The 23,646-nt window shown below is 39.8% G+C and overlaps 2 protein-coding genes across 2 annotated transcripts in view; one reads left to right on the forward strand and one right to left on the reverse strand.

The window, feature by feature from the left end:
* Positions 1-459: 459 nt before the first annotated feature.
* LOC128258750 (division abnormally delayed protein) overlaps positions 460-23,646 on the reverse strand; it is a 68,990-nt gene continuing 45,803 nt past the window's right edge. Inside the window, exons 2-9 of the mRNA XM_052990616.1 lie at positions 16,160-16,303; positions 6,163-6,286; positions 5,595-6,065; positions 4,762-4,951; positions 3,688-3,866; positions 2,659-2,863; positions 2,458-2,596; positions 460-1,957 (exon numbers count right to left, since the gene is read on the reverse strand). Coding sequence (XP_052846576.1) covers positions 1,803-1,957; positions 2,458-2,596; positions 2,659-2,863; positions 3,688-3,866; positions 4,762-4,951; positions 5,595-6,065; positions 6,163-6,286; positions 16,160-16,303 — 1,607 coding nt within the window. The 3' untranslated portion in view covers positions 460-1,802. The remainder of the gene's footprint in view (positions 1,958-2,457; positions 2,597-2,658; positions 2,864-3,687; positions 3,867-4,761; positions 4,952-5,594; positions 6,066-6,162; positions 6,287-16,159; positions 16,304-23,646) is intronic.
* LOC128258772 (uncharacterized) lies at positions 2,951-3,679 on the forward strand. Its single transcript, XM_052990640.1, has 2 exons — positions 2,951-3,108; positions 3,465-3,679. Exons 1-2 carry the CDS (start codon positions 3,025-3,027, stop codon positions 3,591-3,593), a joined length of 213 nt encoding a protein of 70 aa, XP_052846600.1. The 5' UTR covers positions 2,951-3,024; the 3' UTR covers positions 3,594-3,679.

Genomic DNA, 23,646 nt, shown 5'->3' on the forward strand with positions numbered 1-23,646 from the left:
GCATCTAAACGTAATAAATTTATTTTTAGTGCAATTTTCGATTCACATTGGTTATATCCAAATAGATTTACAACGGTGATTTTTACTCGCACATTGTGGCCGATTGTTTGCGGTATACATAAGTTACAATTTAATATGTTGCGTTTACGTTTAACTTAAATATTATTAATCACATGCAATAGTTAAATAATAATGGTACAAATAATAATTATACATAGTTCAAACAGCGCGTCCGCACGCACACGATCTGATCGTGATCTTGATCGGATCGATGTGTATATGCGATAATATGCCAATTTGATGAGTGCGGCTTCAGTTGGCGCTCCCTTTGTTAATTTGCTACTAACTAAATTTGTTGTTCTCGGTCAACTTTTTGCTTTTTACACGTTACGGGCTAATCGTTACAGTTTACGCACTAGCATATAATTACGATTTAATTAGTTAATTCATTTACGTGTGTATATATATATATATATATATATATATATATTTATAGACTTCATTCTTATCGCTGGCGTCGTACTCGTATTAATGCATATTTCATATTCATTTGTATATATATAATATATTATATTTATTTGTTTGTTTTTTAGAGTGTCGCCAGCGCTGCTCTCTGGATTTGATTCAGCAGCGCTCTGCCCCACTGTAAAGTATCCGTTAGATTGCAACAATAGTTTCGTTTGAAATTGCAGATTGCGAATTGCAAATTGCGAACTGTGATTTGTGCGCTGAACTCTGCATTTTCTGCACCTTCTCTCAGAACTCCGAGTGCTCCATAAACTCTAATTAGCTGAATGCATTTCATGACATTTCCCCAAGGTCTTCTCTCTTTGTTCATATAATTTAAATAATGCTACATATAATATACGTATATATATCAATAGATTTTCATCGATTTTCGTTTCATTTTATAGTTTTTTGTTTTTTTTTTTTTCGTTTTTTGTTTTGCGTATAAAGCTGTAAGTCTTCTAGTTTTTCCGTAAAGTGCGTTTACTCAACTAAATTCCATTCGTTTGCATTTCGCGTCGATTACCCAATTAATCAATTTCTAAATTGTTCGCATTCGTTCAGTTCGAAATGTGTAGACAACAATAATTTCGTTTAAGTTTAACATTCACTGAGCTACAGCTAACAGATTTATATCCTTTACGTATAATATTTGTGATCGCTCCAAGAACTAGCCATTGCATCTGAATCGGAATCTGAATCTGAATCAGAATCTGATTTCGTTTCTGTTTACTTGGTTAGTTACACCGAAAAGGAACAACTTGCTTTGAACATTGAGCTTTATGTACTGTACGCTATACTATATATATTAACATGTATCTGAACAAACTGCACACTCTATGGAAAGGGTTCTGCTTGAGTCTGAGAATATTTTGTGTAATTTTCGTATAGTTATATTTAGCAATTACTCGATTCGTATGCAAACCTCCAACACGTTTATATGGCACACTAGTCTAGTTGGATTCGGCATGGAAATTCGATGAGCTCCAAATTTGGAAAAGCTAGAAGGAGAGGTGCGCTTGAAAGGGTTCAGTTTTCGCTTCTGGTGTGTAAATTGTTAGTCGATTGCTAGATGAATGCGCTTAGGGCCTAATAAATTACTTGTAACAACTTAAGAATTACACAAATAATAATAATAATGATAATAGTTATTAATTAATGATTTAACTCGATTCTTGTGCATTTGCTGTTGCTCTTGCTGTTGCTGTTGCTGTTGCTCTTGTTGCGGCTTCATCATTCCCTGCTCTCGCAGCGGGGCACATATTGTGTCCAATCCCTCGGGTGGGGCAGCATCCTTAACTACAACTACTGAAGAGCATTGTGACTAGAGTGAGGAGCATCCACGTCGCGGTGGCCGCCAACGGGTTTGACCCACTAGCTTTGTCGCCGTCGCGCGACTCCACTTGGTTCGATGTGGAGTCTTCGGTTTCCTCGATGGGCGTGTGGGGTCCTGAAATTATTAATAAGAAATGGAATAAATATAATATGTTTTAAAGAAAGAGCTAATAATCAATTCAATCTACTATAAAACCCGTTTCTTGAAGGCTATTATACTTGTCTACTTTGGAATAGCATTTTATAACAGTCAACACTTGGAAATTGATTGTTTTTTATTATCAACTCAATTTTGAAAATATTAATGCACAATCGATAATAATGTTTAATTAAAGCCCTAACAAATTGAAAAAATATTACAATTTACGAAAATGTTGTTATGATTTTTAAATCGAAAAAAATTATTAAAATAATATGTCGAATGCATGTAGATTTACTATTTATTATTATACTACATGTTTTTATAGTTTTCTCGAACTTTGAGGCAAATTAATAAAATGTATCAAACAATATTAACTTTTCATGTACAGAGAGATCAAAATACAACGAAGTATAAACAGATTTGTTTGATAGTCATGTTTGGTGGTCTGAATATAGTGAATTTAAATAACTTACCATCGCCGGAACCATCTCCGGAACCATGTGCGCCTCCGTACTCCTCCTCATCGTCGCCGATCTGGCCTTCTCCGCCGCCGGAGCCCTCTCCCATGTCGTTCTGGATGTCGTGCGACGACTGTATGCTATTTGAAGGTGTCTGTTCAAAAAGGTACTAGCATTAATAAGAGTATCTCAACAGAACAAAAGATTCAATCATACCGCAGCTCCAATGCTCTGGCGGATCTTGATGAGCTTGTCGACCAGCTCGTTCAGCTGGCTGACCTGTGTGTTCGGATTGAAGGGCACCTCGGGGTTGTAGCGCTGCCTATCAGTTCCCGAGTCAATGAGCAGCTGGGTGTAGTCCCCGTAGCGATCGCCTGTCCAGCAGGAGCCATCCTCACGAGATTTTTGCTCGTTGCAGAAGCTGTTGATTAAAAATGTATTGATAACTAAGCAACTCTCCTATTTAAATCAAAAAAAATTGTCAATGTCGCTTTACAAAACTTTCCAAACAACTACTCATTGCTGACAAATTCTTATATATATATATATATATATATATCTAAAAAAAAGAATATAAACAAGATGTTCAAGGAGCTCGTTCTTTGGATGCATCGTATGGCTCACGATTTTTGCTTGGCTCGTCCACTGATTCCGCCACCACGACATGTAAGTCTTGGATTTTCCATTAAATATATGAATTTTCTCATGCTAATATTTCTTTATAAACTATATATCTATATAAAAAAAATCTTTATTAAAATATATAGTCCAGCGAAAGTACCTTTTCATTATTTGTTCGTGTAAGCATTTATTTTTCAATTGAAAATCTATAATTAAAGATTGCCAAAGTCTAAAAAATTCTAAGAAATTTTATTTCACCCCTAATATGCAAATGAAAGCATTGTCATTAATAAGCCATAGTCGTGCGGAAATTATAAATGTAGCTTTCTATTGTTCCTCCTATACATCAACCCTTTATATAATTTACATATCGAATAATAATAATAATGTTTTTTTTGCAGGGCTGTCGCCTGCCAGTGAAAAACGGTTTTGTAGCCAACTTGATCTTCTTTGTTGCCATTGTGTCGCCGCTGTACTTCTGCCTACTGAAGGACGTGATTGCCATGATCACCGGACCCAAGAAGCGTTAGGATACCCAATTTAAGTCATAGTTTGGTCAGTCAATGTAGTTAGTGTAGTACCCCAACACAAATACAGTTTGTGGCATCGTCTGAATGTACTCACTTGTCCACGATGGTCGTGTAGAACTCCTTGCTCTTGTCGATGGTGGACAGGAAGATGACCATGCCCGGATCCGGTGCATTGGCCCACTTGGGGGGCTTGTAGTTCGCGGGCTTCGCATTCGCATGCGGATCTCCGGACGAATACGGCGACAGGCTGGGCGTGCCGCACGTCTTCTTCACCTGAAAAAAACAAAAAAGGGGATGAGCTTCGGTTCACATGAGTGGGGGCTCCACTTCCACTTGCTAATCGCCTCCGCTCATGCGAGGCGCACGTGCTTCCCTACCCCACCTGACCCTTTACTAAGCTGCCCTGATGCCCACTGCCATGCATGTAAATTGCAACTTTCCGGGTTAGGGGGTTACAACTCCACTCCAATTCAGCATTTTAAATTCCCAGCAACATGCCAGTCATCATGCGACGGGGTATCAATTGCATGTCATGTGCACGTTTAACAAGCTCTCGAAATTCCTAAGATATTTCTGCTGCAGAGATCAGAACAAGTTTGAAGGCCGGAACTGAATTGCGATCCATTAAATTCATTTAAAATGTTCATAAATTAACTGGCAATTAAACCATTAAACGACTGTGTCCTTGGGACACAAAAGTAATCGAACCGATCGTATCTTCATTTCGTTCGCAAAAAAAGATCAGCCGTGTCCTCAAAAGAGATTGCTTATAAATGCCAAATGTTGGAATACGATGTTGATTTGATACATATAAATTAAGGACATCTGATTAAAAATAAACAATATGTTTTATAACTTGTGCTGGGTTTCTCATTGAAATAAACAACACTTTGTAAAACCTATGCTGACTTTTCGTTTTATCTTTAAAATGAATTATGTGATTCCTCGTTCTTTGGCAATAAAAATAATTCCTTAAGGCACCATTCAAAATCGTTGGCTTTCTTTAAAAAATTATTGTACCCCGAGGTTTTAAAATCTTAAAAAAACATATTTGTATAGTCTTGGGAATATTTAATTTTTCGGTTTAAAAATGTGCATTTCTGACGTACTTCATGGATGAATATATAATTTCCAATGGTTAAATAGTTTTTTTAATTATGCCACTCACCTTCTGGTCCAAATCAGGGCTTTTTGTCATGGCGAACAAGATTGAATCGGAGAGCTTATGCGGCAGATTTTTGAGGACGTTGACGATACCACTGTCCGGAAGAATGTGGGTGGTGACCAGGTTGTTGAGGGCATTCACTACACTCGACCAGGGACTGTCCAGCAGGCCAGCATATTCCGCCGAGCAGCCGCTGAAGATCATAAAAGACAAACACAAAGTGTAAGCATAGAGTAATAAAAAAAACATTGCAATTGAGGTCAATCCTACCCCACTTCACTGATTACAACAATTTATCGACAATAACATAAATTATTGATTATTACATTTGTATATTTCAAGTAATTTATCTTTGCAAGATATTTTAACACAAAAAACATTCTGTTTATAACAGGAAATAACTATTTAAAAAAATTCATATGTCCTCTATTATGTCCTTAATAATTTCAGCTAAGAATAATCATTGATTATCGATTTTACTTCTTGTTTTAGAAAATGCATTTTTCTTTATAAAATGTTTGACCTCAGGTAGTTTTTTCTTAATGAACGAAAATAGCTATTTAATTGTGTAAGTCTTCTTAAATATAAAATTATCAATTTAAATTCTCTCTTGATAGTTTAATTTCCAGTAAAATTATTTACTCCCAGGAAACCATATTTGCTATGAATACAACATACTATTCAAATGTTTAAGTGTCTCTAAATTTATATAAATAAAATTAATTATCAACGAGAGCTCAATTAGTTTCGACAAAAAAAATAGTGATGAATAATTTAATTAATTTAATTTTGTTTTTGAGGGCATAAAAGCTGCTGCTTCTGTATTCCGGACTTACCGCATCACGTTCTTGCAGTAGCCCTCGCACAACTTCGTTTCGCTCCTCGCATGGTGGGCGTTGCAGTTGGGGCAGAAGCGCATCTTGAGGAGCTGCTGCTTGCAGGTGTCCGTCAGCTGCTTGCCGTAGAGGAGGTCCGCCTCGTTGAGGACCTCGGCGGACTGGAGCAGGGCGTTCATGAAGACGTTGGACATGTGGGCACTCCGGCCCAGGCTGGCCTGCAGCTGGCGGGGAATTTCGCCGAACGGACGCATGTCGTCGAAGTTGTGCTGAAGGCAGTTGATGTAGTCCTCGTGCAGCTCGCCCAGGGTGCTGTTCAGGGATATGTGCACCTGGTAGAGGTAGGCCAGCGGGAAGAGTTGGACGAAGAAGCGCCGCACAGCCTCCTCCAGGTTGCTGTGCACACTTCCAATGCCACGCCTGCCCTGCTGGCCATTGCTGTTGGTGTAGTTCGAGGCGTAGTTAAGTTGGCTGCAAAGGGAATAGTTCAGTTCAGTTCAGGATTAAACTTATGGTCTTCGTGAAAGCTTCAGGTAAAACCAGTAAATGTGGAGTTATCACCACTTACTTCAAGATGTCCGTGTACAAGTGCTGGATCATCATGCGGGCTTGCGGCACCATCCTATCGTAAACCCTGGCGAATTGATAGTGGGTATAGTTCTCCGAAATCTGAGCCAATTCCAGCACGTGACCTGCCGCAATAAAAAAGGGGAGAAAAGCATCCATGAAAGTATTGTTATGGTTATTGTTATTCCTAGCGAAATTTAATCACTTTGCCACTAAAGTTTTCCCCTGCTGGGATTTGCGAAACTTCTGCCCTAATGGACTGGCTGGGATTTCCGCCCACTTGGAAAAAAAGAATTGTTGCCATTGCTCTTTATCTCTGTGTGCAAGTAAGCTTTTAGTTAATGAAATACAATTTAATATGTATGTTGGCTCGGCCTGGCGTATTTAAATATGAATAAACTTGGTGAAACACAGGCTTACATTTATATATTATATTATTATATATTATTATATATTATATATTACATATAATAAAAATCGTATACTTTACACCACAAAGTATACAAAAATCTTTCAAATTATAAAACATATAAACATTCAAATAACAAATGTTTAAATTGCATACAAAGTTAATTAGATACGTATAAAAGATTTGAATTGAGGGCTTTCGACTACTATCTATAATCTGTCAATCAATTCGCAAAGTTGATAAATTCTCTTAATATTCAGACACTAATCACATAGCTGAGCCTAAGAAAAACCAAATGTGACACAATGTTATCTGTCAAGGTGTCAGCGGCAGTTGTGTTGTGCGAATTGATTTGGATACACAGATTGGCTATCGATACCCAGCCACAGATACGTATACACTCCTCTGGCAGCCTGTCATTAGCGCAGATTACAAATGGCCAAGGCCAGATATATATCGGCATATAGAGATAACATCGAGGGAACCTGTCAAATCGGCGTGTGATTTCCCACACACACAAATCGCCCCGCCACGCCCAGACCCGCCTTTTTTTTTTTGGCCCCCCGGACAAATTCTAAATTGCAATACGCTGTCGTGTATGTCGTTTTCAAACGAAAGTGTCAATCTCTCTGTTAATTGGCAACAAAAGAACGGAGTGCGGACAAACAACAGAATACACACATTTCGACAGGGCAAAAGTGTTTCCCGATTTGTTCTTTTTTATTTCTTTGTGTGCTCTGCGCTGCGGCTCATTTTTTGATTTTATTGGAGTTGGAGCATAGCATTTCCGTTCTCAACGTTTGAATAAGTCTTTGTGTCTGCTTTTTGGGCTTGGCTTGGAACGGTGGGTCGATGTGTCAGTTTCTCGGCCTGGGGTCTCTGCATTCGGGTCTCGCTTTATCGGCTAATGGTCTTTGATGCGTCATCCGAGGCGGGCAGAGTTTACCCTTTTTAATTAGCAAATCTTACGAGTTTGGGTCCCGATGCTTGGATAAACCAACCATTGGGAAGAGGATATGGGGCAAATCGAAAAAAATGGCCCTAGAATGGCCATCAACTCGGTAGGGTTTCCGATCAAATAGCATTTCGGTGTGAATGATCCACGGGAGATGCCAATACATATTTGAGCGATCTTCAATAATATTTTTAACGGCATTTTTATTACCCAGTTAGACGCTATATTATCAGCTTAAAAAGTGTTGCCTTGATTTATTATTAATAATTTTCTGATCCACGAAAAGCATACCCTTAGCATAGGTTATTTAGTATAGGTATATTATTTGACAATTTAATTACAAAGTTTTTAATAAAAAAATCAATTTTGAGTCCGGCATGAATATACCAGGCTTAAGCTATGCTATGATATGTTCGAAATGGTTTTTTATTTATTATTTTTACCTTTTTCAATTGTTTTGTTTATATAAAAATATCCTACCCTATTTAAATATGGTAGTTTAGTGATAAGTAAGGTTCAAATGAATGCACATGGAGTTGAGTAAAGACCAATGCATGTGTGTTTAATATGAGATTTTACCAGTGGCTTAGGTGAGGACCAACTGGTGTGACCGCTAAACGCTCGACAGTGGCTGAAAATTGCGCAGGATGCGATAAACAATGCCAGTCAATTGATTTAACGCGTTCGCGATGCAGGGCAACCATAATAACGTCAGATGGCAGAGATACCGCGGATAGCGATCCGGGGCAGGAAAGGTGGGGAGCTCACACATCCTGTCGCTAATCTCATTGACGTGGCATAGTTAAAGTGGAGCGTCGACTGGCGGAAACATTTAATTATTAACACGCCGCGTCGAACGTGTTGAAGCGCGGGTATCTATATATATTCTCACACTATGCGACATCGGGAGCCCCGCCTCGATTGGCTCATTAAACGGCGGGAGAAGGCGCTCAAAGTGAACAATTAGTAGCTGCTGCCGAGGAAGTGCGGATGCGGACAACAATCGCATGACTGACATGCCTGAAAAAGCTTCTATTGATTGAAAATATTACCATCGTCTCTGGATGCCCTGGCAATTTGCCTTATCCGGATTGCCAGACTCCTTTGGTGGCATATTTGGCTGGCTGCAGTGGCACTTCCTTCGTTTCACTGCCTAATTGCAATTTTAATGAACTCTCTACGAGGGCAATTGCCAGCGGCCAACGCTGCGTATGCTTGATATCTATTATTGCAGCCGCTTTGTTGGCTTAATACGCTCAATTAAGTTGGGGTCCACACACAGAGACACACACACACACACTGAGCCGCCTCAGGTGGCATGCATTTGTATCTCCGTATCTTTGTATCTCATAAATTGTTAACTCAGCACTTCACCTGCGGGCTCCCACAAAACTTCATATGCAATTTGTTGGACGTTTTGCTTTGCGTTGAATTGTGCAACTAATTGCAATTTCTGTCCAATTCCAGCTCTATCTCTTTATCTCCATCTCTTTCTGTCCGTCCTTCTGCCCTCTCGCTCGCTCCACCTTTGACCAGCTTTGACAATTAACCAAGGGCATTTTTATTGTTGCAGCCAGGGATTTCGCAGTATCCACACTCGACCTGCAATCAAATATAAAGCAGGCCAAATGGCTTTCCCAATGAAACATGAAAATTTCATTACGCTTGTGCTTTTCTTTTTTTCAAGACCTTCCTGGTGGGTGGAAAATGGCAAAGGGATCCGCGCTCGTCACACATGGAAAAGCGCACTAATGGGCAAACAGACAATGAAATTGAATTAGACAACTAAGTGCGGCCAGTGTAGTTGTTGGCCATTGTAGTTGGCCTGCGGAGAACTGAGGGTCAAAATGAGTTCTTTTGGCTCCCAGGGCAAGCCGATAACCCAGCCCATGAACAGACACTAAAAATCCATTCATATGTCTGGCAGTTTGGTCATTACACAGAAAGGAACAATTAATTGGTTTCATTTAATATACCAGAGGTCCGGTTTATGATCATAATCTTGAAAGACGGTTTAAATTGTATTGGATAACCAATTAAACCTTTCTAATAAAATATTGTTTAATAAACAGAAACAATTCAATTTTAATTTTGTTTAAAATTAAATAACAACCCCTTAATTAAACTTAATTTGGAAATAAAACTTAATTTAACCATTCTGCTTTAAAATTCCTAAAAATAACGACACACAATGCCAAGTTGAAAAAATATGAAGAAAATTTAAGGAATTAAAGATTAATTTTATTATCGTTCTAATGAGCATAAGAAAATTCAAACCTACATTTTTAAACTGGTGGTAATTTAGTGAAAAACTACATCTTAGAATATGATAAACCTGAATTAAGCATGTGGATTGAGCTAGTAGGATATTTAAAATAAGCTTCTTTGTGTGCTGAAATACCTTCAGAATTATATTTTGAGCAGTGTCTTAGCTAGCTATTCGCATAGAGCAAATATCGGAAAGGCTTCGACTGGGTCTTTGGCTTCATTGCTTCATTAGAAGTCGTCGGCTGGCAGGCAGGAGCGAGATTAGCATGCCAAGTTCCAGGCTGCGACCGGTTTGGGATACGTTTTCGGATTCGGATGGGGTATTCGATGGGGATTCGTGCCCCGGGGCAAGCCCCAAAACGGTGCGGAAGGCGGCAGGGGCGGGGCCGGTGGCCGGTGGCAGATGCGGCCGCGGTCCACAGGCTGTGTTGTTGTTTCCCACGCCTTGGCAAAAATATGCAGCACACACATATTCACCGAAAGCGAGCACAGCCCACAGGTTAAGTTTTATTTTGCCCGCTTTTTCACGGCCGCTTTGTATTTTTATACATATTCTTCTTATTCATTTTTTTATTTTGTGACCGGACTTCTTTGCTCCTTGGGGCACAGAGAACATTGCTGTTTGCTTGTATTTCGTTTGTTGCCTGCGTTCCTGTGCGGATATTACAATTTTAGTATCTGCCGCATTTTTTATTTGCATTTTATATGCATGTATTTGCCCACTATCCCAACTGCGGTATCCGTTGCCGCCTCATGAATGCCCCAGCAACTTTGTTAGTGCTCTCCATTGCCAGCCCCGCTTCTTTTTCGCTCTTTGCCGCTCGGCGGGCTTAGCTTTTTAGCCGCTTTTAGCTTCGTCCTCAACTGTGGCAACTTTTTTCCCGGCCCTGAAGTCGCCTTCTTGGTCGTCTGTCCGTCTGGCTGGAGCAGTTCTCTCCTCTGAACTTGCCAACCAGCAACCAGTAACCGGGGGGAAGTAGAAAAAAAAATACGATGGGCACAGTGGCTTGACTCAATGTCACTTGGACTTGAAGAATTCCTTAGGAGCTTGTTAAAACCAATAAAAGATAATTTAAACCATAAAATTTAAAGGAAAAAACAAAAGGATATTATAACTTTAAATTAACAAAGTAGGTGAAAAAATAGTGTGTAATTCCTCCTTTCTTTTAAGTTGATTAAAAACAAGAAAAAACTAAATAAGCTTTGAAAATATTAAAGAAATAGATAAAAGCTAAAAAACTTGTATCATTTTTGCAAATGTACACTTCAGAAAATAATCGGGCATATAAAAACCATTTCATTCGAAGAAAATGTAAAATGAAATCAATTTTTCAAGGCAAATTCTTTAGAACAAATACAATACACAAAATGTAATACCACTTTTTAAAGTTTAATAAGAAGTGGTATTAATGGTCTTTCGATTTGTGCCCCTTAGAATGCTTGCCATAACAGCGTCTTATCAGTGATAAACCAACTGACATTTTGCAACTTAAATTTTTTAAATCGTTTTAAAGTGAAATAAAAATTGGCGTTAATAACCGTTTGAGTTGTGTCTCCTACAATGCCCATCGTAATTACCTTCGATCATTGAATAACAAATTGTTAAAATCCTTTTACCCATTATTCTAACAGCTAACTTCAATATGTTTTCCCTGGGATTTAATGAGCTCTTTCCTCACTCTCGGCCGCACTGCACCATCTGGAGCTAAAACCCAACCCACTGTGCGTGGCAGGCGGCTTGAGTGCATGTATTGTAACTAGCTATCTGCAGGCGTGCCAACTCGGCACGCCCCTTTGGCGGAGTACCCGGCCATCCAGTCACCCAGTCATCCAGCTATTCAGCCATCCGGCCATCCCGGCATCCAGTTAACCAACTCGCCACTCCAACAGCTGTGAGCTCTGCGGCAATATGCTCTTGGCAGGCAGTCTCAACTCAACCCATACCGAGCGATGCAGAGGGGCCTCCTCGACTGGAGCCCCTACACAATGTCAAAGTAATTGGATGACTTTTCATTGTGGGATCCAAGTGGAGGAGGCGGGGAGGTCGACCTTTTTCGGTTTAGCTCCGCTCTGACATATTGAAGTGCTTCAAAGCATATGCATCAATTGGCCGGGGCATGGGAGTTATTTGATCTAACATGTCTCCGCGTTGCAATCCCTACCCATCTCCAAATTGGAGGCCCTGCTGTTTCTTTTTTGCTTTTTGCCCAGCGGTATTGAGTTGCCTTCCGTTTTTGGTGGCGCGTTAATTACAAGCGCGAGCTTTCAGCGTTTAATTTGCCAAGCGACTAATTATGGTAATTATATATGCACACAAATGGCGATATTGGAACGCAAGTGGCAGACAAAATGGCATCGCTTGTGTTTTTTCAAGTCGCTGTTAATTAATGAAACGAGTGGAAATTTAAGTTTAAAGACGGCTCCATTAGTAATGCGGCATTTGCTTTGCCAAACAAAGCAAATAATAATAGATCTTTGGAGCCAACTAGATTGACAACTGGTTTAAGTCGGGGGCGTTTCATAGCCACACGATCTGCAGGTGTTCGTTGGCTCTGAACTTCAGTTTCCTATCGATTTCATTGAGAAATCAAAGCTGGAGTCTGAAGGTCGTCGTCTCTAAAAATATTTCAAAAATAAACAAAACAGCGTGGATGTGAACGAGTTTTGGCTGAAAATAACACTTTAGAAGTTTATTTAACTTAGTATTGGTTTGTTTCCAGATCATGCATCTCATTGCACAGATACAAATATAGAGCAATCATTTTATTTTGTAACTACTATACTTTTTCTTAAACTTCAACTTTGTTTTATATTCAGTGATTTTTGTATTGCTCCAAAAAAAAAATTGTGTAAGTCCCAGACAGGAATAAATCATTAAATTCATTTGCCTATCATTTTTATGTTTAAGTATCACACGAATATCTCTTTTGTTCTTTCAAATCCGTAACGTTTCTAAATAGGTCATGAAAAATACAGTGCTTAACTCGGGATTGGCACACCCACGCCTCTCAATCATTGTTAAACCTAATGACAACAACAGGAAACTTGGGACCTGCCACTGCAACAACTTGAGGCCGAGGGACTGGCAAACAACCTCACACAGTCTGCACTCTGTGTGACAAGACAAACAAAAGCCGGCTAACAAGCGATGGCGGCCAAAAAACCACTTTAGCCGTAAAGACAAGAAGGCAGCCAGGCAAAGCGCAAGATATGGCCGAGAAGACTTAAGCCAGGGCCAAATAGCAACAACAAGAGGGGGGAAAGTTGCAAGTTGCAACTTATGAGAGTGCACGCATTGCTGCTGCAGCTGCCGCTGCTGCCACAAAAATAAAGAAATAATTTTTGCAGTTGCCATTTTTACTTTTGCAGTTTGTTTTTGTTTTTGTTTTGGTTTTGCTTAAAGGGGCAAAAGTTGTGCTGGCAGAGCAGTAAGTTAGCATTTGGAACTTTTATGCTGGCGCACGCCCCTGCCCTCAAATGCAGGAGCGGAGGGGCCCAAAAAGGGGGTTGAGAGGGGGCAGGTAACAAGACGGAGGGTGGAGATGTTTTGCAGCCAAACGCATTAAGCGCGTGAGCAACACACCAAAACGAAAATGACAATAAACAGTGAAAAAAACTTTAAGAACATAATTTCAAAACTAATAACATTAATTTTTAAAAGTGTTTAAAATGTTGTACCCTTATGAAACCAAATAATAAAATGGCCTTAAACATGGTCAAAGCTTATATTGTATATAATAATAAATATTAAATTTTAACTTTGATTTTTTTATTTTTCTTAACAGCGAACATGGATACAGTACTATTTGGTATATAATTTTATTTAATAAAAAAACATATTAATCTTGAGGCAGAAAACAGTTGTTAGTGATATTTTTTCTCGGTCCATCAGCGACAACGATAGTAGCAGGAATGATGATGATTATGATGGTGGTGACGGCGGCTACGTGGTAAGTGCAATGGAAACGCATTAAAGCGGGGTAGCTGGGGAATTGGGGATTGGGCAGATCTGCGGATTGGGGTTATTTGGCGGCCCGGACCCATATAATTCGTAAGCTGCGAAACGTGTTTAAACACGCAAATACTTGCTTAAAAATAATACGCCGAACAAAGCAGCCAGCACAAAGGCAGAAAGAGAGAGAGAGAGAGCAGGAGTCACAACAATGGGCGCGGAAACGGATGGGGCATGGCCAAAAGGGCGTGGCCCGGGGGCGGATGCGCTGCAGCCGGAAAAGGGGGGGGTTTTTTTCGAACAGGAAGGAAGCCCCGGCTTGTATTGCATATGCCACAAGCTGTTGTAGTTGGCAAGTTTATGGTACAAAATAGAAATATGCATTTATTTCGCATACCATAATATTTTATGCGTCAGAGGCCAGGAGAAAGAGCAATAACACCAGCGATTGCCAAGAAATGCATAAAGTTTTATAGTTGCGCATTTTTCGGGGCTGGAGTGCTGTTCCCAGCGGAGAACATCACGCATACGCCGGGTGTGCTCCAAGAAAGTAAATCAATTTTTATGGCCACTCAGCTGCAACTAAAGGAAACGCGTGCCAACGCAACGACTCGCCGATAAGAACAAGTGCGCCATTTGGGCCAGAACTTTTTGCCAAAAAGCAACCCTTTATCAGTGGCAGACAAGCAAAACAGTTTCAGTTCCCATTAACCATCAGTTACCGATATCAACAGCAGCAGGCGCGATCCGCCAATTATCAGGCTATATATATTATATTTTAAATAAAATCGCAGCGAACTGTTTCATAAATCTCACCGAGCATTAGCTGCACCCCATTCATTCATCAATCGATCGCATTGATTTTATTTTCAGCCTGGCTCATAAAAGCAAACAAATTGCTCCCGCAATTGGTTTTAAATAATTATTATTATTTGTTATATGGCTCGATTGTTAGGCTAAATGACTTTGCCGATTGCATTTTAATTTTTTGCATGTTTTGCTTATCGAATAAAACGTGTGACTTTTCTGTGTTTGCCTTGTGTGACATCATTGTGTATTGAATTCTCCAATGCAAATTGAATGCTAATTGTTTGTGGATTACTTTGCCATCCGAGTACATTGGAAATGAATTTAGCTGGAAATCAAATACAGAATTTATTCAATTCCATTATTAAAAGTATTGATTGTGCTTTTGGGAGTTCATGGTCGAGGCAGCTCGTTTTAGAAACGATAACAAATTTAAAGATTCAATAACTTGAAGTATGAATCAGAGAAGAACAAGGAGATTGGCTCAAATTGAAGGTCAAACATTTAAGTGCTCATTAAGTAATTGATAAATCTAAAACTCAAGTATTTAATGACTACTGTTTTTTGTATTCTGCAGTCATATAGCCCAGAGGAAGCCTAAAAATTTAATGAGCCCCTATACGAATAAATCAATGGGCTTGCATAAATTAAGCTGATGACAACACACAAAATGCAAACAAATTCGCCAAATGTATTTATAAAAATTGCGGATTCGCACAAACATGCAGTATATATCCGAATATGTGTGGGCATGTACAATGAGGAGGGCGTGTTTAAAGTCTTTTCGAATGCGCGCCCATTTCCAAGAATTGCAAACCCAGACCGGCGGGAACAACAATGAGGCATCAGCAGCAGCAGCAACAACAACAGTAACAGCAGCAGCAACAACATCATAGCACAGCAGCAACATCAGCAACGGCAGCACCCCAAAAACTTGCCTTAAAGTGAAGCGAGATTTACAGCATGTACGACAACAATTTGCAGGCATTGTGTGAAAGGGGCAGCCCAAAAGGGGGCGACGGGATGTGGGGGCGTGGCAGCCCCAAAACGTGACCCAGACAAAGTTTGCAAAATTGTCTAAAAAGGGACAGCGGCCACAACAACAACAACAACAACAGCGACAGGGACTACAACGTTATTTAATGCCTTTTTAATTAGATGCAGTCAGAGTCGCGTTTGCTGCATTTTAAAACAGCCAGCTCGGTTATGGTTATGAATCCTTATATACCTCGGAAATATTTTTATTTCACTTTATTATAAAGTCGCTTTGATCTGCATACAAATTCAAATTACAAATCAATTTCGCCTTTCGCGTTTCAAGTTTAATTTGGTTAGCTCACTTCACAGATTGCGAGGCGGACTTTTATATCGTCATAATTCTGCGCAGAGTAATGCCTGGTATTTGCATATGATAAATTATTTATTGCCACGAAAATATACTTTGGTCTAAGGCTCGCAAAAAGCCCAGCCAACTTTCCAGACTCTTTGGCCAGAGATTTGCATAGAAAGGCATATTTGCCTCCTTTCGATTTCACTTGAGCCCCGCTGGCAATCCCCACTAATACTTTCGGTCCCTTTTCCCCCGGAGATCAACTCATCGTACTCACTCTGAAATTGGTCGGCTGTATTCTCGAGGACTCCGCGCAGACTGGTGGTGTGGTGGTGCAGCAGTTTCTCAAACTGTGCGGCGGCTTTGTCACGCAGTTGCAGCTCCGTGGCATTATTGCAGCAGCTTCCACCGCAAATGGCGCCTGGAAAATACAAAATTTGTTGCAGATGAGTTCGGATTGTCAATTGGGATTTTATCATTTTTTTTAATATTTAAGGTTATCAGTTTATTTTTCTGATCATTTAGTAATAATAATACAAATGTTATAGGTATATTATATATATATTTAACTATATAGTATTTGAATTACATGACTATTTTTTGTTTTAAAATAGAGACATAATAAATATCATAAGTACAGAAGTACAGAGATGCAACAGATAGGTTTTGTTTAATATTAAGTAAATTTACAAATATTTATTATTTTATATAATTGATTTGATCTTTGTTTTTTTTTTAATTAAAAATTTATTATATCAGAAAAGCATTCAGCAGCATTATCGAGAGGTGCCATATACCACGTTATCTAAAAATATTCATAAAACGAATATAATACTAATCCTTTACAAGACCATTTGGATATGTAAATATCGAAACACAAAAGATAGCCTTTTGTAATAATAACCCCCGTTTATCCATCATCCCAGCTCATCTTAGTTGCATAATTAAGAAATGCCTGCTGCGCCCATATCATTTTCGAATTATCGCACAAATCAAATATTTACTTATAGCTTTTGTGGCGGTGTGTGGGCGTGTGGGTTGTCTCGTTTAATTGTTTATGGCTTTAAAATGGCAGTGGGCGTGCTGGCCAGCTTGGCTGTAGCAACGAAGTGGCCACAGTTTCCGATTGCCGGCGTGGGCTTTGCAATTTACAGTGTATAAATGCACAGACAGAAGTAGGAATCGATTGGGCCAGCTTGTTCCGTCACTGGCGGTAGCGTTAATAACTTTTAAATTGCTCATAATTGCAATTTTTAAGCTTACTGAACGACACAATCGGAACAGTTTGGATGTTGTTGGTCCATAAAACTCGCAGCAGGCAATGATTGTTTTTTCAGCTGCCACTGAAATACGAGCGCGTTCCCTAATGACAATGGATGTAGGGGGAAAGTGGGCTAAAACGATTTCCCACTTACTAATCGTTGTGCCCCAGAAAACTGTGTCTAATGAAAGGCGAAAAAATGCTGCCAGGCAGGACAATAAATGTCTGGACAAAAGACCGCTGATTGCTTGGGCTTATTGAAAGGGAATTGTTTTCCTTTCGGTATCTCTAAGATACTTACTCACTCGTTCATCCTGATTTACGAAACGAGCCCCCCCAGCATCACATGCGATTTATATTTATTAATGAGGGGAATCCCCCCATGGTGGTGTCATAAATTTGGTGGAGAAACAAATCGAGTGACAGGCTTTTTATGACAACTGCACTGACAACAACAGAAACGACTTTTATGGACGACTGCCACGCCGTCTTTATAGTTTATAATTTAAATTAATGGCTTTTACACGATGTTGAAGCGCCTACAATCGCTTATATGCTCATATGCATATATACGCTGAGTGCTCCGATTCGGGGGCCATATGTTGCTGTCGTAAAATTAGCAAACGAGAAACGAAATGAATTCGACAAAGACAAAAGCAAAAGCAAATGCCGATGCCGATGCAGATGCAGTCAGTATCTATTTTAGCTTTAACTAATGGCAAACATCAACAGTTGCAGTTAACCGCCGCCGTCGGGGCCATGACATGATTTCGGCATGGAAAATGAAATGGAATATGACAGCAGACTTGGCTCAAAGCCATCGGCCCAATGACATCTCGATTTTGCCCCGATCCAGCCGAATTGACCTGCTGTGCCAGTCAATCAAACTCGACAAAGACGAAAGCCAAACAGATTTTAGTTATGTGCCATCGATTTGCGAGCGGTTTGGGTCCAAAAGGATTTGGCTTCCCTTTTCCATGCGATTGCATTGTATAAGCTATCGATTAGGGAGCTGCCCTCCAGGCTCCTTTGGCCATGATGTGTTTATGCGTTTTTGCAACGGCTCGGCCATAAATCGGTTGCGGCCATGGCAAAGAGTTACGGGGAGCACTTCCCTTATGGCAGTTGGCCAGAAACCGAGGCGGAGGCAGTCCCACAGGCGTCACTCAGTCAGCGATTCACTCTGTGAGGGGGGAAAACAAAAAGAAAAGTATGGGCAAAGCGGAGGAAAAGTGAAAAAGGGAAGCTATTGCGAGTTAAACCTGCCCCGAGAATGTTGGAATTCGCCTCCAACTCTTTTCTGTGGCTCAAGAGCTCAAAACTCGAGCAGCAGAAATTCAATTCAATTGCTGCAACGTGCATACACATACACATACATACTCACATACACGCTCTCTGGCAGGACCTGCATACATATATCATGTCGTGGCCCAGAAAAGTATGCTATGGCAAACTGTTTCTGGCAACGGACTGCCAAATTGCAAAGAAACGTAAAGGGAGGCCCACAGTGGAGGCGGGCACAATGCAGGGCTGGGAAGCTCCGAGAATAGAGAGATGTAGCAACACAGGCAGAAAAAATATCACCGAAAAGAGGTCAGCATTCACACTGGCGCTGGCTCACAAGCAATAACTCTAAACAGACACAAAAAATGATTAAATCTTAAATAGAAGAATACCTTCAAATGAATATTAAAGCATTTCAATAGAAATTTGCTTCAAGAAAAGCTTAAATATTCGTACAAATAAAAACATTTCAAGACTCCTTCAAACAATGTGATTTCTTATCAGAGCTTTATAATTTATCTTTTGGGCTTTATCGCGTTATAACCGGTAAAAATTTTAAGTTTTTTAATCAGATCGAAATATTCGATATATATTCACACATACATCTTTAACCAAATCAGTTATAAAGCTGTTAGAGTGATTTTAGGAAAATACTTACGAACCTTACTTACCTAAAATTTCTGGTATCATAAATTTGGACAGTAATAATTATTTTCCAAAAACAATGTAGTAAAGTTACAAAATGCTGATATATTTGAAACATATTTTTTCTCCATGTCCTATTGTTAAATTTTATTTCGCAGTGCTTCGGTAGCAATTGGGAGGGGTGTAAAAAATGCAAATCTCATGCATGGCCAGAAAATGCTCTGCCAAAAATACCAAGGAACGGCCCTGACCGCAAAATGGAGGAGGGGCGGGCAAAAGGGGGGACAGTGGCCCCATTACTGTTCCCTTACCCCGCCCCTCCTCCGCCACTGTGCTACTGTCTCACTATATTTTCAGGCCTTGTTTTCCAGCCTGTCACCGCAAATGCAACTGACGACGTGTGCGAATTTGTTTACTGTAATTGTCTTCACTGCAAAAAGGGGAGTGCGGGTGTATTACACACATGAACACACTGGCACACGCACATGTTCATATGAGCCACATATGAGCCATATATATCCATTCAGATAGGCCCTGGCTCTGTGGTTACTTGTCTTTTGGCATTAGCCAAGTTGGCTGGTAGCCAAGAAAGCGCTTAGCCCGCAAAACACTTGGCTCTGGGAGTGGATTTTGCATACCTTGACATATTTCGAGTGTCCTTACTCCACCGCCTCCCCCTCCCCCACTCCTCTTCCCACAGAGACATTCCCTGTGGCATACGCTACTTGTATGCGTTTTCAATTTGCACAATTTACTGTAAACGTGTTGATAATAATGAAGCCAAGAACCAGGAGAATTTCCTAACCGTCAAAATTTCGGAAAGTTGGCCCTGGCTGCTGTAATTAAAAGCCTGCCGAAATACTTTGACATGCATAGTTTAAAAAATAATTTAATTACGCAGTAAACAGGAGTTTTTGCCCAAACAAATTAAATTGATAAATACATAAAATATAAGGAGACAAAATAATTGTTTTTGGTTTAAATTTTAACGTGGCGTAAGGCCAAAATAGGGTCTTTCTATTTTTGAAAAAAAAAAAAATGAATTTAATATAATTTAAACTACTTCGATGCAATAAAATTGTTAATAATGTTGTATTTGAGATATTTATTTAATCATTAAAAAAACGTTGGTTTAAGTGCTAAACTGAAACCAGAACGTTATCAAGACAAATCTATTATTTTTGTGGCCACATAATCAAACAAAATTTCCATCGAACTCAGCTTTAATATTTACCTAATGAAATAAATACAAGCCCCAAAAAATGGTTATATATTTTAGGTATAATTTACTGCCATGATTGAAAATCAATTTAATTTCCCCTCACACACAACACAACAGGTCCCAACGCAACAAATAGTCAAAACGATTGCCTAAAGTCATAAATTCTCTAATAAATTTATGAACGTGCAGCGACTGCTATGCAAACCAAATAAAAACATCCGTCGTGGTCGCAACGGTCTTTCTATCACCGCTGCAGGGGAGGGGTGTGTGAAATGGGGAGTTGGGGGGTTTCGGCCTGCATGTCACACACAATAATTTAATTTTTTTTTTTTATCAAAAACTGTTGACAACTACTTGTCAAACACGGACAATTTGTGCAGCAGTCAGAGGGCGATAACAATTAAGTCAACAAATGGCGGTGGAGGGAATGGGTGGTTCAGGGGTTAGGGAACCCCGTATCAAAGTGCCTGGCCTGATGTTCGTTTTATGGTTCGTTGGTTTCTGTTTGCTGTTATGACACGTTTGTCCCAAACATAGATCATCGTCAGATCGCGAGGTCTTTTCCTTTCGCCCCCTTTCCATTTTTACATTTTTACATTTTCCCCATTTTTCTTTGCCCAAAATCTAGCCTTACTTCTGGTTCGTTGAACTGGGCCCTTCTAAATTTAACCATCGCCCGTATTGTTTATGGGCCACAATTGTATGTTTGCGACTTCCATATCTTATCGAAACGGCCTTAATTTGAGCCGAATCAATGTCAGCAAAAAGATCCCTGCATGCCATGAAACTGATATCAAATGTGCCAGCTTCACAGGCAGGTAAAAATACATGTGTTACAGTGGAATAGAACTTAACTAAACCAATTTTATGTTCGATTTTTAATTATATCCCACAATACACAAAAAACTGTATCATATATTTTAGAAATTTAAACATTTTAAAGTCTCACAAAACTAATTTAAATGGATATCTCAACTTTTATGCTCAAATCAGTATAGCAAATCTTTCCAATGCGATTTAGTCACATGCCACTGTGGTAACATTTTCAATTATTTGTTATTTTGCATATGTTTGGCAGCGATTTTTTGGCATTGCAGCTGCCACGCGGGAAAATCCAACAATTCTGCTGGTAAATTGTTAATGTGCTTCATAAGTTTTCAATTTGTGTAGCAAATTCCGCACGGATGCTAGCTTGCAACATTGCTGTTGCTGTTGCTGTTGGTGTTGCTGCTGTTGGTGTTGCTGCTGTTGGTGTTGCTGCTGTTGGTGTTGCTGCTGTTGGTGTTGCTGCTGCTGCCATCGAAGCTGGCAGATTTTGGCGCCACGTCTGCGTGGCATGTAAATTTATTGCGTCGGCTGCAGCGACAATCTCTTTGCCATTTATTTGCATTCGCATTTGAATGCACACAAATGTATCTCGGCGTAACTGTATCTGAATCTGTATCTGTATCTGAATCTGAGCTTCCTTCGGCTTGCTGCACGCACTGCACTTTGTGCTAATCTTGCTATGAAAATGTCAGCTGAGATTATGCGGCACGCAGAGTTGCAGTCGCTAGTTGCAAGTTGCTAGTTGCCAGTTGTTTGCCCCCATATTTGGCCAGCTCTTCGGATTGGCTTACATTTTGGCAGGCGCCAAGCAGACGCGTCTTGGCCGCAACGCGAAATTCCCGTTGTCTGCCTTTTGCGGCCGCAAGAAATATATTAAAAATTTAATTGAAAAGCATTTTAGCCGCAAATTGCAGTCGCCGCCGTCGGGGGCAGTGACAATTATTAATTATTTAGATTTATGTTGCGGCAGCAGAAAGAGAGTTGTTTGTGCGACTCGTCGAGTTGAGTCAATCTATATGCAAATGTCTGCGATATCTAAAGAAATGAACTACTGGCGGGCAGTGGAACTGGATGGAAAGTTTGCTTGCCTTACAGGAACACCATTGAACATTCATTTCTCAGATCACGATCTGCATTCTGTCTCAACCGACAGATTGCAAATATCTCACCAAATCGGAGATTTCAAATGCAGCGAACAAAGAACTTAATGCCAATGCACGGCATCCATCAGAAATGCCAAAGAATCAAAGTCTATTAATAAGCCCCAGAATGCATATCCTCCGCTCATCATCTTCATGATTCACCCGTCTCCATCTCCAATGATGATGATGAAGTGCAGCCCCAAAACACAAAGGAACGGGCATTAAATATACTTGAGTAAACAAAGAAATCAAATTACAACAAGCTGGTCGCAAGCAAATGTTAAACACACAAATCGAAAATAAACGAACAACAAAATGTTGAACTTATGAGGATATTTCTTTTTTGTGAAAACAAGAGAACAAACGAAAGCAAATAATTGAGGAAATCGCTGACAAACAAGAAAAAGGAGCCGCTGTTGCAGCAGCAGTTTTATAATTAAAACCAGCTCAGCTGCTGCATGTTGCTGCTGGGCAGCCCGGCAGCAACAACAAACAATTGCAAATTATACAACTGGGCGCTCAGCAAATGGAAGCCAGCATAAAAAAAAAAAACGGGAGTATCGGGGTTTCCCCCGTGGCCCTCCAGTTTTTATTTATTTTTTGTTGTTTTTTTTTTTTTTTTGCACTGCAGTTGTGCAAACATCGACGGCAAACAAAAACACAACACACAAACAAAGGGCCACAAATAAATGCGTCTAAAGAGCAACACATTCTGCGCTCCCAGTTGCCCATGGTCGTGGCCAGCTGTCCGATTCCGATTTCATTTCGATTCCCAAAGGCCATACTTAAAACATCTAGCCTTGCCATCTAGAAAGGAGTTTTAAATACAATTTATGAATTGCAAATGACTTTTTTTCAAAAAGAATAGAAATATAATTTTAGCATGTATATTAGAAAATACATATAAAGCCGTAGCATTGTTTTAAAATGTTGCATAATTTTTTTTCCATTAAAAACTTTTAAAAATTATTTTCTAGAAAACGCAGCAGATTTAAAATTGTAGTTATTCATAGGAATATATATACATTAGGAAGTTTTTAATCGCTTGTTTAAAAACTAAAGTACACTTTTAGAAAGTTCGCAACTTAAAAAATTGATTTCCTTAAGTCAAAAGTTTGTTTTTAACAAAACAAGGTATTTTTTCGGAGTGCAAGTCCGGCTAATGGCGATCTAGTTGCTTCTGCTTTTCTGCTGATGCTGCAAATTGCGGGTAATCATAGTGCATGTTGCATGCAAATTAACGCATCAACAAGCCGCCGCGGAGGGAGGTGGAAATCTGCACGGCACCCCGCATAAATGCCATTTTATGAGATTATGCCAATGGAAAAGTATGCGCACCAACGGAAGGCCTTTGGGCAGCAGCCTCTTTGTTGTTGCTGCCT

Source organism: Drosophila gunungcola (genome assembly GCF_025200985.1).
Source record: "Drosophila gunungcola strain Sukarami chromosome 3L unlocalized genomic scaffold, Dgunungcola_SK_2 000003F, whole genome shotgun sequence".
NCBI classification, from domain to species: domain Eukaryota; kingdom Metazoa; phylum Arthropoda; class Insecta; order Diptera; family Drosophilidae; genus Drosophila; species Drosophila gunungcola.

What these genes read in the sequence shown, in the direction of transcription:
- LOC128258772 (XM_052990640.1), top strand. Translation starts at nt 3,025, where the DNA reads ATGTTCAAGGAGCTCGTTCTTTGGATGCATCGTATGGCTCACGATTTT. An exon ending in TGATTCCGCCACCACGACAT is followed by an intron (nt 3,109 to 3,464) that starts GTAAGTCTTGGA and finishes TTTTTTTTGCAG; the next exon opens with GGCTGTCGCCTGCCAGTGAA.